Source organism: Dendropsophus ebraccatus, chromosome 13, assembly GCF_027789765.1.
Source record: "Dendropsophus ebraccatus isolate aDenEbr1 chromosome 13, aDenEbr1.pat, whole genome shotgun sequence".
Taxonomy (NCBI): Eukaryota; Metazoa; Chordata; class Amphibia; order Anura; family Hylidae; genus Dendropsophus; species Dendropsophus ebraccatus.
In genome coordinates this window covers 30,230,333-30,247,872 of record NC_091466.1, presented here as the reverse complement: position 1 = coordinate 30,247,872, position 17,540 = coordinate 30,230,333, and the positions used below count along the sequence as shown (strand labels likewise).

Here is a 17,540-nt window from a genome sequence, read left to right as displayed (position 1 = left end):
AATCCTGGATGTTACTTGGACCTATTCATGGCAGCAGTATTCCCAAATAGCTGTAACCTTTTTCATCAAGATAATGCACTCTGCAGAACGTGTCATGTTCCTGAAAACCATGTACATACCTTGTGTCAATCTGGAAAAAAAATGGCCACCCACCTTGCAAATTATTGAGATCTTAAATAAATATCTGATGTTTTGGTTCCAGTTCCCATACTACACCTACTTTGGTCTTATGGAGCCCATGCTCAATAGATCAGAGCTGTTTTGGTGTCATACGGGGAACCTGTGCATCTTTAGGTTGATTTGATGTCTAGGCTTATCAGTGTATATATGCCGCAGCAGCTCCCCTCAGCACTACACCATGGAAAAGATTTGGAAAGTGGACTAATCTAGTTGAACACTCTTAAAAGGCATCTTCTGCCTACAGCCACTGGATGCAAATAAAATGGCCTTACATGGAACAGTTGCTAGTTTTGTCGGAAGCGTACATTGAGCTGTTGCCATTCGAGTTTAATATAAGGTATTAAATTACTTTCTTCTTCACTCTGACAGCGATAACATTTTTCTGGTTGTCATTAGAAATGGTTGGTAAACTTGTCAGATGCAACACTTAAGGCCCCAAAGTTTTTTTTTTTTATGACTTGTTATCTTGGCAATGTTTTTTTTTTTTTTTTTGTGCTTTGGATGGAAAAGCTTGTTTTGCACCTAAACCTGGACTTCTAGGATGTTTCAAACTTTATGCTTCCTACTATCCGAAATACGTTAATATATGGCCTCTAATATAAATTGAGGACCTCAACAGCTGCTATATTTATAAGACTTATAAGCTACAAGCCAATTTAAGATGTGAAAAAGTGCTACTGTTACTATCCAACCAGAGTAATTCAATCAGAAACCATGCCCGGAACAAAGCCTGTACTTTCCAAGATCACCATAAGGGTAACATCTACAAGTCTGCTCATTTTTTTTGTATGAGTTGATGTCCAACTACTTGAGAAGCAGACAAGAATTTTATATGGGAGGGCATCATAAGGAGGATTCCATTTTATGAAAATATTGCTGCCTATTTAGTGATGTAGATGGGAAGAATTTTCCTTGGACAGAGGGTCAAAACTGGAATCCAGATTGTGCTGTGAAAGGTGACACTGCAGTCAATGCACCAGGACAGGTCACCATCCGCGATGGAACTGTGATCAGTGGATTGTATCGGAGTAACATGAAATTTGAAGTTCTTGCAGTTAAAGAGAGACTATGGACAGTCTCATTTTGTTAGAAAGGATACTATTTGTTAAATTGTTCTGCAGCTAAGCCTGTCAATGATTAGCTGTAGTCCCAGATCTAGCACTGCAACTTTACATGGTATTCATTAAAATGAAATATCTAATGCACAGGCGTGCAGGATTCTTTAGAGTTGAAACACACTTTTTGCAGCTACCCTTTGTCTAGGCTACTAGAAGGGACTTTTTCCAGAGTTTTCCAGCTACCACAGTCCTGTATAATGCACTTTTTTTCTGGTATTAATCTTTCATATATATACAATTTTAAGGGTTCGCACTCTTACTTGCCCCAGTATAAGTGTAAAAACGTTGACATGTAACCTCCCTATCGAGATTCAAGGACAGCTGACAATTTGCAGCATTTTTAGCACGAATACATGTGATTGTTATATAAGGAATTTGGGCTGCAGATGAAACTTCCTATGGATGCAAGCTGGCCATACACAGTAGCTAGAATTAGGTTGATAATTGAACGATTGCTGAATGGATTCTCTGGTGACCAATTGTCTGCAGACCACCATTTACACTTCGGATCAAATGATCATATTGGCAATGTGTGTTCGGTGACCCTAAGTGAGCGACAATTCTTTCTAGAAAAGTTTGGAGACTATTCAGGATTTGTGGATATAAGGTTTTTCTATACAGTATATTCACCTACTTTAATGTTTATGGATATCGTACAGCTAAAGATAGCTTAACAACGATGACTACTTATAGTGTGAGGGAAAAAGGACACAAGAATAGACTAAAGCAGCCTTCTTACCCTGACAAACTGTCAGTGGAGAGAAGGGTTGGGCATGTTGGTTTTTCACCACCCGACCTTATTTTTCTGGGAAGGTTAACTTGAACACAGAGCTGTCTGGGTGTTTCTTACCCCTTCCCACAGAGGAATCATGAATTTTTAGCTGTGCTGAATGTTGATGCTTATGAAGAAGTTGGAAGAAAGCTGTTAAATGGACATCCTTAAAGGGTTGTTTGACCCAAGAGCTAAAAAAAAGGAAATGCTTTCAAACCTGGCTGGTCTTACCAAGTTACCCTGAGTATTTTGAGCCATCTCCCTCCTTTCTAGCTTCTGCCGTTCCTGAGCTACACGTTTTTCTAAAAGTCGGTCTATGTCCAAGTTGGCGTTGACCGGGAAACTACGTTTCCCAGCATGCATTGCACCTCGGAGCCAAGTTTGCCGCCTCTTGTAGTATCTGCCCATCGGTGGCGGTCTGCTGCTTTACACTAAACAAAATATCTATCTACATCTACATAGATTAGAAACAGAGAGAGATGAAGCAACGGTCTTTCCTTTCCCCTATACTGCACAGGAGGCTGTCACTGTACTGTTCTGTCTGTGAGCTTTTATTACAATCATTTAAGGCCCCGTGCACACAGAGCAAGAGCGGCAGAATTCTGCGAGAAATTTTCCGCTGTGGAATGCCTCCAGCTTCCGTGTCATAATGAAACTCTATGAGAGGCTTGCGCACTGCTTCTCTGTGCTGAAGAATGAGCATGTTCATTCTTTAGCGCGGAGAGAGGAGCCGTGCGAGCCTCCCATAGAGGAGAGAAATTTTGCTGCTCTTGCTCTGTGCACGGGGCCTAACACAACATTAAGACACTGAGGCAGGGGGGATTTCGAGCGGAGTCTGTGGCGGGGGTTCTGCTTGGACTTTCTGCCTGCATTACTCTGCGTGAACGGGCTCTTAAAAGGGAATGTATCGGGCAGAAAATGTCAGTAGGCCTCACGTTATAGAGTAGGAGTTACTGAGCAGATACTTGGGGACTTACAAACACATTCTAGTTGTAAATTGCCAAAATTTTGGTGTGCACGATTAAAATCTATTTACAATAGTTTTAAGCCAGACAGAACGCTAATCTCTGAGACAGGACCATCTGCATACTACGCCATCAGCCAGTGAAACCTTGACTCTTCTTAAAGATTCCCATCTTAACTAATGTAGTTATACTTTTAGGTCTTGTGTATTTAAAGCGTCATAACTTTATAAATCGGCAAAGTATGTCATATAAAGCATGACTGCAATCTACATTCATTTATTTATTTTTTTTGTAGTTATGATTTAACCTCTTAAGGGCGCATGACTTACACGTACGTCATGCGCCCGTAAGAGGTGCGCAGCAACCCCGCTCTGAACCGCCACGGTTCCGGGTGCCTCTTGTAGCCCGGGACCGTGGGTATTAGCGGGCACGGTCCGATCGCCGTGCCTGCTAATACAGTAAGCAGATGCAGCTGTCAAACATGGATAACAAGTCCGTTTTACCCCAGGGCGAATGGCGTAAAAACACAGCCCCCCACCAAATAAAAAAAATGCGTTTTTTTGGTTCGGTTTCACCACACTTTGAATTTTTTTCTGGTTTCGCAGTGTACTTTATGCAAAAATTTAGCCTGTCACTGCAAAGTACAAGTAGTGACGCAAAAAATAAGGCCTCATGTGGGTTTTTAGGTGGAAAAATGTAACTGCTATGGCCTTTTAAACACAAGGAGGGAAAACCAAAAACGAAAATTGGCCCATCCTTAAAGGGTTAAAACAGTTCTACATACTTGTATATGAAGTCCTGGCCAGTACAGAGTCAAGGCTCCATGTGTCCATCAGTAGAGATGATCGAACAGTGCTAATGTTCAGGTTTGTATGAACTCGAACCATTGGTATTTGAGTCCAGCAGTCTTCCCGTTCAGTGCAGAAGGTGGAGACAGCCTGAGTCCCGCCTGGAAAACAGGAACACAGCCTGGGCCATAGGTTGTATTCCGGTTTTCCAGGCGGGACTCTGGCTGTTTCCACCTTCCCCACGGAACAGGAAGACTGCTGGACTCAAATACCGATGGTTGGAGTTCGTACGAACCTGAACATCAGCGCTGTTCGATTGTCTCTAGCCATCAGTAAAGCGACTGCCTTATCTCTGTGAAGGCTCAGATGACCTGGGAAACGTAGGACTTCTGTGTTTTGACTCTCTGGAAAAAAGAAAAGTCAGACCACAGGAAGTGCCGTGTTTTTTATAACTAAAAAAAAACTTAATTGCAAACTTACTTTATATCACATCTACTGTTGATTTAAGGTTTTTAAAGTTATAACGACAGTGACACATACATTTTTTTTTTTTTTTGCTAATCCATTTATTTAGCAAACTTGCGTCGTCCTGGTATGCTGCCTACAGCAACCAATCACAGCTCAGCTTACTGCTCTGATGAAATGAAACATGCGTATATGCACACCAATTGGACCACTGCTTTTAGAGCAGTAGTCTGTGGACAGATCTGTTGGTGAAGAAGGTATGGGTGGGGAATGTTTTTGCAAAAATACATAACTTGATGAGCTCTGCAAATTTAAAGGGAAACTGACAGCACATGTGTACATATATCAGTGCTGCCAGTTTCCAGTAACCTTCTAAATGAGCATCCGTTAGGCACTTATATCTTGGCTCTGTTGTGTGTCGTTTTTGGGGAGAATTTTTTTTTTTTTTTTTTTTGCACCAACTGTGTCACAGAGGCAGGTCTTTTATTCTGTCTGTGCCCCACTATGCTCTCTAGACACCTCTGTCTCCGGACCATCCCCACCAAAACAATTGACTGCTGCCTCATCTTCGATATAAAACCAGCGCAGCCGAAAATCAGCTGGCTGAATCATTCTTGGTGGAGGGTGGAGCGCCAGGTGGGCATAAACAGTGTAACAGAACCGCCTCTACAACACTGTCAGTGCAAAGAGTGTGTGTGTCTGTGCTTCCCCCCCCCCCCCCCCCCCAAAGACTCCTTATCTCAGAGCCAAGCAATGTCAGACTGGGGTATCTTGGGCCCACCAGGGACTTTGATACTAGGGGCCTACACGACATACACCATTTATAACCAGCACCAAATCTTTCACATTACTATTGCGACTTTGCACAGAGCTGTGTATGTGACTAGCGATGCTATCTCATTGCTAGCAACGTGTCAGCAGGTTTAAAGGGGTTGGCTACTTTATAGTAACACTGTTCAGTGCACAGTACTAGTAAGTGTACTCACTGTATACACTGACAGCAGCTTCCTGTGTACTTTATAGAGCTATAATAAGACCTTCTCCAAGTTGGGCTGTCCTGCTCTGAGTCTGTCCATAAGATGGCTGACATGGAGGAGTATGTGACCATGCCCCGCCACCATTGTCCACCACCGAGTCTCTACGTACCTATGGAGAACACTGGGGGCAGGGCATGGTCATACGCTCCTTCATGTCTGTCATCTTATGGACAAACTGAGCACAGAGCAGGACAGCACAGCCTGGAGGAGGGGAGTCTGATTTTAGCTGTATGAGGTACACAGGGAGTGGCTGTAAATAAGTAATGGGAATACACCTACACTACACACAAAACTTTTACAATAAAATAGCCAACCCCTTTAAGTAAGGGGGAGTTACATATAAGTACACCTAACTTGGAGGTTTCTGCAGTGGTGCTTCTGCAGGGAGGCTCACGTCTTACTCTGGCCCATTAAAGGGTAGGGCCCACCGGGGGATTTTTCTGATCCCCTGTGGGCTAGTCCAAGCCTGGAGCCAAGATAAAGGTACCTATGGGAGGCTCACTTAGTAGGTAGCAGGGATATAGGCATATACATGCTGTCCGTTTACCTTCCAGTATATTAGTAGAAATGTAGGAATATACCTTCTAAATCTTTGTCTCAAAGTAGACCTTAATAAAAAAAAGATTACAGGGGTTATCCAGCGCTGCAAAAACATGGCCACTTTTCCCCCTATCTTGTCTCCAGTTCAGGTGTGGTTTGCAATTAAGCTCAATTTACTTTGATAGAACTGAGATTTAAACCCCACCTAATCTGAAGATGAGAGGGGGAAAAGTGGCCATGTTTTTGTAGCGCTGGATAACCCCTTAAGGGTACAAACCCACACACCGTATACGCAGCAGATACGCAACAAATACGCAGCAGATTTGATGCTGTGTTCAGTTATTTAGATCTAATTTGCTGTGTATACGGTGTGTGGGTTTATACCCTAACGCTCACAGGGTTCTTTTCAATCAAGAAAAGTTTATACAGTGCGTTGATCCGTCTAGTAGGGCCCTAATGTGAATGGAGCTTTGCATCTGTCGCGTTTCAGCCCATCTGTGGGTTTCGTCACCAAAACTGACAGCTCATCGGACCCAATGGTCGGGCAAGGGCTTCTGGCTATAATATAGATGCAACATTTGTCTGCATTGCGCTTGTGTGACACCAGCTTTACCATGTGAATATAATGTTTAGTATGTGCACTATATGGGTACAAACACACACACCGTATCGCAGCGTATTTTCTGCTGCGTTACGCAGCAGATTACATCTAAATAACTGAAAACAACATCAAATCTGCTGCAGATCTGCTGCGTATACGGTGTGTGTGTTTGTACCCTTAGAGGGTTTATCCAGCGCTACAAAAACATGGCCACTTTCTTCCAGAGACAGCCCCACTCTTGTCTCCAGCTTGGGCGGGGTTTTGCTGCTCAGTTCTATTGAAGTTAATGGAGCTTAATTGCAAACCGCAGCTGAATTGCAGACAAGAGTCGTGTTGTCTCTGAAAGAAAGTGCCCATGTTTTTGTAGCACTAGATAATCCCTTTAATTGCAAACCCCACCTCACCTGAAGACGATTGGTGCAAAAGTGGCCATGTTTTTGTAGAGCTGGATAATCCCAGCATTCTGGTTCACTGATAAAGAATCTTAGAGCCGGCTGGGGAAATTTTAAACTGCCCCCTCTCCTACCCCGCCCCCCCTCCCCCCATGGCATAAAACATCAAATGACCATACTTATCCCCTCAGTCCCCCTTCTCTATTGCAATTCTGAGGCTGTTTCCACCAACTACCAGTTATGTGAGTGGCTGAGCAGGGAGCGGGGCGTCATCAGAAGCAGGCAGATTGGGGACACAGCCCGGACTGGAAGATTAGAAAGTGTCCCTTCTTTGTTTGCCACCGGGAGGCAATAGGGAGAATTTTCGATTTTTTCCCCAGACAACCTTTTATAAAAAAAAATATGGCCCAAAGATGGACGCAGTTGATAAATTTCCCCCATAGTTTTGTGGGAGATGTTGCAGTATCACTTTTTAACACATGTGTTATAGTATACACAGCAGATTTTATACTGTGTACCGTATGTGAATATTACCCTAAATCTCTTCATTCAGAACTAGTAGTAGGCGGACCTTCTCAGTGATTGCTAGTTCTATAAATTTGAAGAGTTGTTGGTCACTGAGCTGGAATGCCCACTTGGCTACTTAGAATAGTCAGAAGGCCAGGCTCACTGATCAGTCCAGGGTGCTTCAAACTACGTCCGTTTGTCCATGTCTATCACTAAGTAATCTAATAGTTGTACAAATGCTATACCTTGTATACATTTATCGTGGCCCCCCTTCCCTTTAAAACTAACATACCCATACCCACCTCTTTAGATTAAGGATGCCCATACATATTCAGTAGGTGTTGGCTGATCCCGCCATACGCAAGGTGGGAGAGGTGAACAAACTGCCGCAAAACACCTGGAGGCAGCCTATCTCCTATAATACAGATCCACAGCCAACTGGTTGCACCAACACTTACCGCATACCTCACTTCCCCAATTGGTGTGCCCACTTGTAGAGAGTCTCATGGACCCATCATACATGGAGTAAGTTCTACGTGTGAGACCTATTGATTATAATAGGGCTTGTGCACAGAACTCTCCATACATGGGTCATATTCATGGCAACCAGATCTTCTGGTCTCTGTTAACTGCACACCAATCTGGAAAAAGCCACAGTCATTGGTACGGTATAAAGATTGTTGCGCTCCCTGAATTGTGCTGGATGGCGACTAATGATAGGGGGTGGGGTCACAATACAACCACTAAATTGCTGGAAACTGACTTTCACCCAACACTATCTATGTATAATCACACCCATCATCCATCCTTTATGTGCAGGTCTAAAGTAAACTTTTTTTTTTTTTTTTTAATTTAAATAGGTTTTCCAGGCCTTTAATATCCATGGACCATCCTTCCCCCCAACCAGCTGATTTGAAGGGGCCAAAGCCATTGTGTCAGCACTTACCCAGTCTCCTCATCAATTACCAGACACAGCTCCATACATTTGTTAGTGGCTGTATCTGGTATTGCAGCTAAACCCCTTTAAGGTTAATGAGGCAGAGTTGCAATGCCATAAACAGCCTGTGCACGTGTATTGTGCAGTTTGTACAGCACAGGGGTTTGCTTTATTACATATTACCATTTTATCTATGGGACACTATCTGGTCATGCCTGGCTCTTTAAGATAACATTCTTTATATACAGTAGTGGATTATAATAGGTCCGTTTCGGGCAGTAGCCCTAGGCCCATGGCCACCCAAACAGCCTTATACTTTTAGTGGTGTATTGTCTCCTGGCTACAGTTCTGACATGATCTACAAAAATATCCATCCCGTACAGTGGGGTGGGGGCCCCAGGCCCAGGGCCTATAGTAAAGTGTTTAATCTGTGATCATGACTTTTTTTTTTTTCCCATTTTTTAACATTTCTTTCCTTTCCTTCTGAGAGCTGCCATTGTATAGCCATAATGTTAAATTTATTTTTGTCTGTTGCTACCACTAAGGGGGGCTCTATGCATACATACTGTTGGTTGATTTCCATAGTGCATGTGTATGCAGTAAGCTCCACCTAGTGGTTCTTGTTCATTACTACAACTAGGACAGTTGCAGAGACTTTGGTTCATTTTTTATGGCTGCCAATAATGGGCAGCAAGTCTAAGCTCCATGATAGCATTTTGCTATATTAGAATATATGTGGTATTTGGGTGTCCATGCCTATTAACCTATATAAAGTTTCCCTTTTATACGAGGCCTGGTTGACACACGACTTTACATAGTTTATAATTTGCATCATAATCCTGTGATCTTCATCTTATAATGGAGCTTTGCTTAGCATTTGAGTTTGTAAATCTGTGTTAGGGCGGGTTCACACTGTGGAATTCTCGCGGATGAATTCCGTCGCTTGAAGGCGCTCACGGCCGCGTGCCTTTCCGACGGCTCCACAGACACCATTCTATGGGCCGGCTGATTACGCTATCCGCTGAAAGAATTAATGTGTCAATTCTTTCAGTGGAACGCGGAATCCGCCCGTGCATAGAATTGTGTCTATGGCACAGGCGGAGAGGCGGGCGGCCGTGAGCGCATACAGGCAACGGAATCTGTCGGATTTTATCCATGCTAATTCCGTAGTGTGAATCGACCCTTAGGCTGGGTTCACACTACGTATATTTCAGTCAGTATTGTGGTCCTCATATTGCAACCAAAACCAGGAGTGGATTAAAAACACAGAAAGGATCTGTTCACACAATGGTGAAATTGAGTGGTTATTTTAAAACCGGCTGTTATATTGAAATAATGGCAGTTACTTACCGTTATATGGCGGCCAACCACTCAATTTCAACATTGCGTGAACAGATCCTTTCTGTGTTTTTAATCCACTCCTGGTTTTGGTTGCAAAATGAGGACCACAATACTGACTGAAATATACGTAGTGTGAACCCAGCCTAATGGTGCGTTTACACAGACAGATTTATCTGACAGATCATTGAAGCCAAAACCAGTAGCAAACTATAAACAGGGATCAGGTCATAAAGGAAAGACTGGGATCTATCCTCTTTTTAAATCCATTCCTGGCTTCGGCTTCCAAAATCTGTCAGATAAATCTTTCTGTGTAAACGCACCCTTAGAGGGAATCTGTCAACTCTATATCCTGCTCAGGTGTCAAGAAGGTGTTACTGAGCTGCTGCATGCCTCCTCCCTGCCTTGACTGACTGATATACGGAGGGTGGGGGAGGGAGAAGGCATGCATGCTGCAGCTCAGCTTAGGAGTACGCCTGCAATATATATATAAAAAAAATCTTTCAAATCAACTGGAGCAAGAAAGTGCCAGAGATTTGTAATTTACTTCTATTAAAAAATGGAGAGCAGGAGAGGTTTTCTATGGGGAGAGCCACTGCTCTGGACAATTCATGACATGGACAGAGGTGGCAGCAGAGAGCACTGTGTCAGACTGGAAAAAATACACCACTTCCTGCAGGACATACAGCAGCTGATTAGTACTGGAGATTTTTTTTTTTATAGAAGTAAAATAAGTCTCTTTCTGATACCAGTTGATTTGAAAGATTTTTTTTTTCCCCGCTCGAGTACCCCTCTAAATCTTCAGCAGATATGTTATGTGTCAATATACCCTACTACTTTCAAAGCAAAATCATAGCTGCCTTTTCCAGAAACAGCGCTGCACCTGTCCGTGGTTTGTCTAGTATTCCAGCTCAGTTCCATTGAGGTTAATGGTGCCAAGCTGCAATACCACATACAACCTGTAGAGGAATAGGGCGCTGTAGAACCTCTTTATTTGCTAGGACAGAGAAATAGGCCCAGATTTACCACATTCTGCAGCGCCTTAGTGTATAGCAGGGTGGTTCTGTCCGAGCACCCACTATGGGCCATGATCAGTGGAGAAGACCTCTAACACACATTTTTGAATTGCAGTAATCTGCATCTAAAACCGCCCCAAAATATGTAGTCAGGAGAGGGAAAATATTCGGCTATAATCTAAGCGCCCCCCTTATAATTTCTGCTGTATATCCAGTAGTGACAGGTACATTTGTTTAGAAATTATCGGAAGAGCAGTAGAGCCGTATAGAATAGAGATGAGCGACCTTACAGTACAAATAGCCAGGTCCGAATCTCAATACGGTCGATTTTGTATTACAAGTGCTCCGATTCCTGGAAAGTCTGCTGTGGCTAAATTGCTGCACTTTTTTCACTTGTAAGAACAATAATAAGGATGAGGTAAGGGGGGTGGAAAAGGTTAATGTTGTGTGGACTGCGAGATGTTCTGGTGTTAAAGGGGTTATCCAGCGCTACAAAAATATGGCCACTTTCCCCCTACTGTTGTCTCCAGTTTGGGAGCAGGTTTTGAAACTCAGTTCCATTGAAGTAAATGGAGATTAATTGCAAACCGCACCTGAACTGGAGACAACAGTAGGGGGAAAAGTGGCCATGTTTTTGTAGCGCTGGATAACTCCTTTAAGAGAAATTCTCTAGAACTGCAGCAGCACCTTCACCTACAACTGTATTCTGATCTACAGTACATGTCATGTGCATAATTGGCCACTAGGTGCCAGCATCATACCACAGTCTGAGCTCAGAGGCTGCAGTAGTGGAGAGGGCTGGCTGAGCCTAGCATGTGATGCAGCAGGGGTCACATGATCTGCTGGAGAGGATGGGAGGGGGTGTGGCTGAGGAGTAATGGCTGCTCCCTTGTGTGACTGCTGGGGACATGCTGTCAGCTGCTGAGTATGAGGCTGCTAGCACTGCTGAGGAAGAGGAGGGGGCCCCTCACTGCACACTACAAGCCGATCTGCAGGGTCTGTGCCGGGGATAGCGGGGTCACTATGATTTAACCCTGTGTGTGTCTGATGTCTTCTCTCATGTAGAATCTGCACTTAGTATCTATGGGGAGTCCTTGAACTTGGTGGATATGCTATGTAACTGTTGTAATGTGGGTTACATCATATATAGATATACAAGTAGACATTATATATATATATATATATATATATATATATATATATATATATATATATATATATGTCAGAGCAGAGATGTAGCCATTCGTGTTGAGCAGACCTGTCATACTGGCAATGTTCACTGAACCCAACCGTTCGGCATTTGATTCCCTGCGGCTGCAAAAGTTGGTTGCTGCCTATGACTGTGTCCGTTTTCCAGGACTCCATAGGGCGGTATCCAGTTACGTGGCCACAAAGAATCAAATGTTGAACAATCTGGTTTTGAGAATGTTGCAGAACCTTAAAGTGAGTGTACCACCAGGCCCAGGCTGAAGCACTGGAGGCGGGCCAACCCACCCTTAGTGGGAAGAAACCCCAGCCCCTCCATGACGTGACTCCATTAGAATCAATGGAACCCTATCACAGAGGGGCTAGGGTTTCCTCCCACTAAGGGTGGGTCGGCCCTCCTCCAGTGCTTCAGCCTGGGCCTGGTGGTACAATCACTTTAACAGTTTGAAAAAGGTTCGCTCAATTCAGGAGGTCAGCTCCTTATTGATCAGATGTGTAGGGGGGACATTCATTCATTTATATTACTATGGGTGTCCATAGCCCTGCCATATGTTTGCTGTGCTTTGCATCATTGATAGTGACTAAGGGAAATAATCTGCTACAGCTCAGTGTTCTGTGTGTGAAAAGCTTTATATTCACTCATACTTTGTCTCCTGTTCCTTAGGATCCCCCGGAGGCGTCTCCAAGGAAATTAAGTAGAGCCTGGAGAGAGCTTTCTACTACTGCTGTAGATGGTCATTCAGGTGTACAGGTAACGGAGCTCTCCACACCTTTCATTATCCATCATAGTACCAGTAATATTGCCCCCTGCATGTTCCTCTCTACCCTTCTAGCTGTTAGCTCTGGCAGCCCCCACAGTAGTCACAGCAGTCTCACCACAGCACTCACAGCAGAACCCAAGCCCACATGTATTCACAAGGTCATTTAGGGTCTCTTGCAATGTACTTACATCTCACCGTGCCCCCTTAGCCATCGGGAAGCTGCATACATACTGTACCCTGCAAATGTTTTATGCAGATGGGAAAAGGCTGCAAAGTAGATACAAATGGTTGAAGGAGAAGTCCTGTGAAATTTAAAAAAAGGAGGAAGGCGCGTTGGGGGGAGGGGGGATTGGTGTGCAGGAAAATAACAGTCCCCTGTACTGCCTCTCCTGGGTCCCATTGACAGCCGCCGGCCTTTCCAGCTGTAATGTCAAGTACCCGAGTAATCGACTGACTGCTCAACCAATCAGTGACTGAAGCAGGTCACCACCCCAGTCACTGATTGCCTAAGCGGGCAATCGATCACCTTGGTTCGTGACATTGCAGCTGGAATTGCTGAGTGCGTGACCCGTGGCGTACCCAGTTGCACACGAAAATAAAATCCGGTGGTACTCAGGAGTGGCACTATGGAGGCACAAGGACGGGTAAGTTTTGTTTATTTTCCTGCGACCCCCTGCCTTTCTCCTTTTTTACTATTTGATTACTTATATCAAGTAACAAAATGCTAAGTGATTAAACAGTAGACATTTGCCCAGTTAGTTTTGAAGGAACTCTGCGGGAAGGTTGTCCCAGACATCTTGGAGAAGTAAGCCCAGATCTTCTGTGGGGATAGACTCCTCCTATATCCTCATGTAATCCCAGACAAATTCAATAATAGGAGATCAGAGCTGTGTGGGACGTATCACCTCCAGCACTGCTGAAGATAGTCCCAGGACCCAAAGAGATCCATCCTCTGCTATCCTCTCACATCTCTCTCTGTGCATCCCGCCATGACCAGATCTTTGTCCTGGATATTTGATTTTGTTGTTGCTTTTCAGTCTACAGTCCTACCAGAGTTTATCCACCATCGACTTAGGTGCTTTGAGACCCTGAGGGAACGTTATGAGGCCAGACTTGCAGACAGGGTACTAAGAGAGTCCCGTCCCATCAGGATATCCTTACCAGATGGAAAGGTGGTGAGTGGGCAGTCCTGGAAAACCACTCCGTATGAAGTAGTTGTACAGACCAGGTGAGCTGACCTGTCATTCTTCTACTCCTTCACCACCGTTCAGGTCACACCTTGTAGTCATATCTCTATTCTCTGGACAGGTCAGGCTCTGCACACAATATTCTAGCAGCCCGAGTAAACGGGGTCGTGTTTGATCTGAGGAGACCCCTAGAAGATGATTCTGACATAGACTTCCTCACGTTTGACTCTCATGAAGGACAAGATGTAAGTATGTACTGTATGTGCTGCTGGATATTACACTGTCTGAGGGGGGGGGGGTTCTATTCTGCTTTTGGCTGTATCTAGTCACTGGTGGGGGCTCCGCCCCATTATTCTGATCAATCAAAAATTTTTTTTCAATTGACACAAATGCATTAAGGCGAATGTACCACTAGGTACATTGTTTTTTTGTTTTTTACATGAACAGACTGGCAGCGGTGCGGTCTGTTCTTTGAACCGCCGCCCGATTGCCGTGTGCGGCACCCGTCTATTACCAAACAGCGACCAGGCATGAAGCACTGGAGGCGGGCCACCAGAATCAATGGAGTTGTGTCTTGGAGGGGAGGGGGTATTGGCACACTGGGGGCCGGCGTACCAGCCGCCAATGCTTCATGTCCGGACGGTGCTAGGGAATAAACCGGCGCCGTGCATGGGATGTACTAGTGGTACATTTGCTTTAAAAAAAAATATTTTCAGGATTATTATTTTAACCAATAGTGCCAACCAAGTCGATGTGGCTGGTGTTTCAGTGCAGCTTTATGCCCTGAAATGGACTGAGCTGCAATCACAGACAGAACCCATAGACAGAAATGGCGCCATCTATAGAACGACACATTCTGGAAACCCCTTTATTCATGATACTGTATATAACAGAAGTTGCTTTGGCTTTCTAATATAGTTGTGTGTTACGCATCCTCACCAGGTTATAAAGGCAGAAGAAAAAGTGCTTAGGATGTATAGGCCTCCAATGGGTAGAATTGTGTGTTGCAGTTTTTATGCAAAAGAAAAAAAATTGAAAGGAGGCCTATCTTTTATGTGGGGTTAAAAAAAAATCAGTGACTGTGGCTGTATGTCCTGTTTAGATATTTTGGCATTCAAGTGCTCATGTCCTGGGGGCCGCCCTGGAGCAGGTCTATGGAGGCCTCTTGTGCCATGGACCCAGCATAGAAAATGGCTTCTTCTATGATATACACCTGGAAAACAGGTAAGTGCTGCACAGTTTGTACAGTCAAATCACTTTCATCTATAAAACAGTCTGAAATGTTGTGTTCTGTGTTTCTGCATTCTCTTAGGTGTGAAAGTAAAACCTGAAGGTACTAACACATTAGTAAGGGTATTCTGTGCCTGTGGACCAGTCAGCAGACTCCATCCACCATATAATAAAACACCATGGACTTACTTGTACATGATCCTGCCCTAGTAAATACATCTGTATAATATATGGAGCATCACTGGACCTGTGCCTTATTTACCCCATTACTTAAATGGGGTTTCCATTTTCAGTTTATCCCCCATCCATAGGATAGGGGATAACAAGCTGATGACTGGGCATCCGACCACCAAGACCCCCACTGATGCCAAGCAAGAGGGCGCAATCGTCCTCACAATGAATGGCGCCCTCACTGTGTCCTGCCTCAGTTTCATCCTGTGTGATTTCCTTCCTTCCCCAGAAAAATGAAGTTATACTGCCCTCTGCTGGTACTACTCAGTAATTCAGACTGTCCATTTTGTCTTCTAATAAAACCTTATAGACTAAGGGGGAGATTTATCAAACTAGTGTAAAATAGAATTGTACTTCAGATTCCACCTCGGGTCCTTTGGAAAATGAAAGGTGGAATCTGATTGGTTGCTAGGGGCAACTAAGACAATTCTATTTTTACACCAGTTTGATAAATCTCCCCCTAAGTGATGATTGCATGATAATTCAGGGGTATCGTATTTATTAATCCTTTTAAAAAGTGTAAAATCTTGAACCGCTCTTGTTGTTCACCACATTATCCTAAGTAATATGTTTTACTGTAACATAATAATGTTCATTATGCCACACGATATATAGACTTGTGGATTTACAGTATGTATAAGGCAAAGTATCTTAATACAGATTCAGACCCCCATGCATCTCTGTTCTTCTAGCACCGTGCTGGGCAGTGACCTTCCTGCCTTGGAAACGGCGTGTAAAGAGATCATCAGACAGAAACTTCCCTTCCAGCGGGTGGAAGCCACACGGGAGGAGCTGCTGGAGCTGTTTAAGGTATCTCTGATGTATGGTCTCTGCGGAAGATAGGCTATTTCTATTGCCAAGATATGGTCTTACACGACTTGTGCCACATTTATTAGGATTTTAGAGTGTTTCCGCCCACATCTGGCAAAAGGGATTGGCTTAAAGAGAGACACTCATGTCAAAGAACTGTGAAAAGTCTTTCCAGAAAGTTATCGGCTGTTATAGCTGCAAAAGGGGACACATGCATTTTAGTCTGATAGCTTTAATGTAGTTGTGAATCATTCAGACAGGATTTGTAGGTGTTGGGGAGGGTGGTCACATGGAGCCTTAAATGTGTCTCCATTTCTTTTGGCAGTACAACAAATTCAAGACGGAAATAATTGAAGACAAAGTGGAGACTGCAACAAGTATTTACAGGTAATGTTCTGTCTGCCTGCTGTTAGTGCCAGCATCGACATGTAGCCTGGAGCTGTTCTGTAACCTGAGCCTCGTTCACACTTCACAGTCCTGATACAGGCTGGGGCCTATGGCTGTATCCATGTTTTCCAGGCAGCCTTAGGGTCCTATTCCACGGGCCGAGCAGGGCCCGATCAACTATGTAGACGAGCGCCGATCTGCTAGATCGGCGCTCTTTTACTGGGCCTATTCCACGGCCCGATGATCGTTAAGCAAGGGCTGCAGGGACATCGTTACCGATGTTCTTGCAGCCCTTGCACCATACATTACCTGTCCGGGCTGCAGGTCTTCTCTCCTAGGGTCCCGCGCAGCAGCAGCAGCTTCGGAGCGGGGCTGTCAGAACTGACAGACCGCTCAGCCAATCACTGGCCGGGACCAGTATTAGCCACAGGTATTCAAATGCTGAACAATCAGACTCGAGTTGCACTCATATCTGCTCAACAGACATTCTCAGGTCACTGAACACTTTATAAGAACGTATGGATGTCACAGGTAGGGCCCCTGCTCACCTCTATGACCCATAAAGAGCAAGGTCTCCATGCATATGTGTTCAATACAATGTTATTCCTGCAGGGGTCACTGCAGAGCAGATCAGTGGCCGCATCTGGAGGTTGAAGGTATGAAAAGCTTCATTGCAGCCACTGTGAATCAGTGCAGTATTTAAAGAAACTTCAGCTACAAGCAGATTTTTTTGAGGTATATTCACAAAGGGTGAATATTAAAGAGAGAGATTCTGAGTTAAAATAGCTGAACCCCTAAGTGTTAAATCACTGAACCTTTGATCCCTGGAACCTCCCCTCTGTGATCACCAGAATGGGTCTAGACTTATTGTTATGAACAGAGTGTTGTCTTGTGCAGTTTCTATGAAAAATCAACCAACAAAACACAGTAATCACTGAACTCAAGGAGAACAGCGAAAAAAATTCCAATGAAGTACTCAATCAAGAGTCTCCACTGATGCCCCCAAAAGCCTGCCTTTGCAAGCCCTTGTCATGATCGCAATACTCGCACCTTGAGTTAGACATTGACAAAA

General features: G+C 44.2%; 1 protein-coding gene across 4 annotated transcripts in view; it reads left to right on the top strand.

Annotated features, from left to right (window-relative positions):
* LOC138770823 (threonine--tRNA ligase 1, cytoplasmic-like) overlaps nucleotides 1-17,540 on the top strand; it is an 85,105-nt gene that overhangs the window by 53,335 nt on the left and 14,230 nt on the right. For 2 of the 4 annotated variants that reach the window (XM_069950074.1, XM_069950073.1), the window contains exons 1-7: nucleotides 11,499-11,652; nucleotides 12,527-12,613; nucleotides 13,661-13,851; nucleotides 13,932-14,055; nucleotides 14,913-15,034; nucleotides 15,964-16,081; nucleotides 16,407-16,468. In XM_069950074.1, coding sequence (XP_069806175.1) covers nucleotides 11,584-11,652; nucleotides 12,527-12,613; nucleotides 13,661-13,851; nucleotides 13,932-14,055; nucleotides 14,913-15,034; nucleotides 15,964-16,081; nucleotides 16,407-16,468 — 773 coding nt within the window. In that variant the 5' untranslated portion in view covers nucleotides 11,499-11,583. Of the gene's footprint in view, nucleotides 1-11,498; nucleotides 11,653-12,526; nucleotides 12,614-13,660; nucleotides 13,852-13,931; nucleotides 14,056-14,912; nucleotides 15,035-15,963; nucleotides 16,082-16,406; nucleotides 16,469-17,540 lie in introns of those variants that run through there. The other 2 variants (XR_011359509.1, XR_011359508.1) reach the window with 2 other exon arrangements.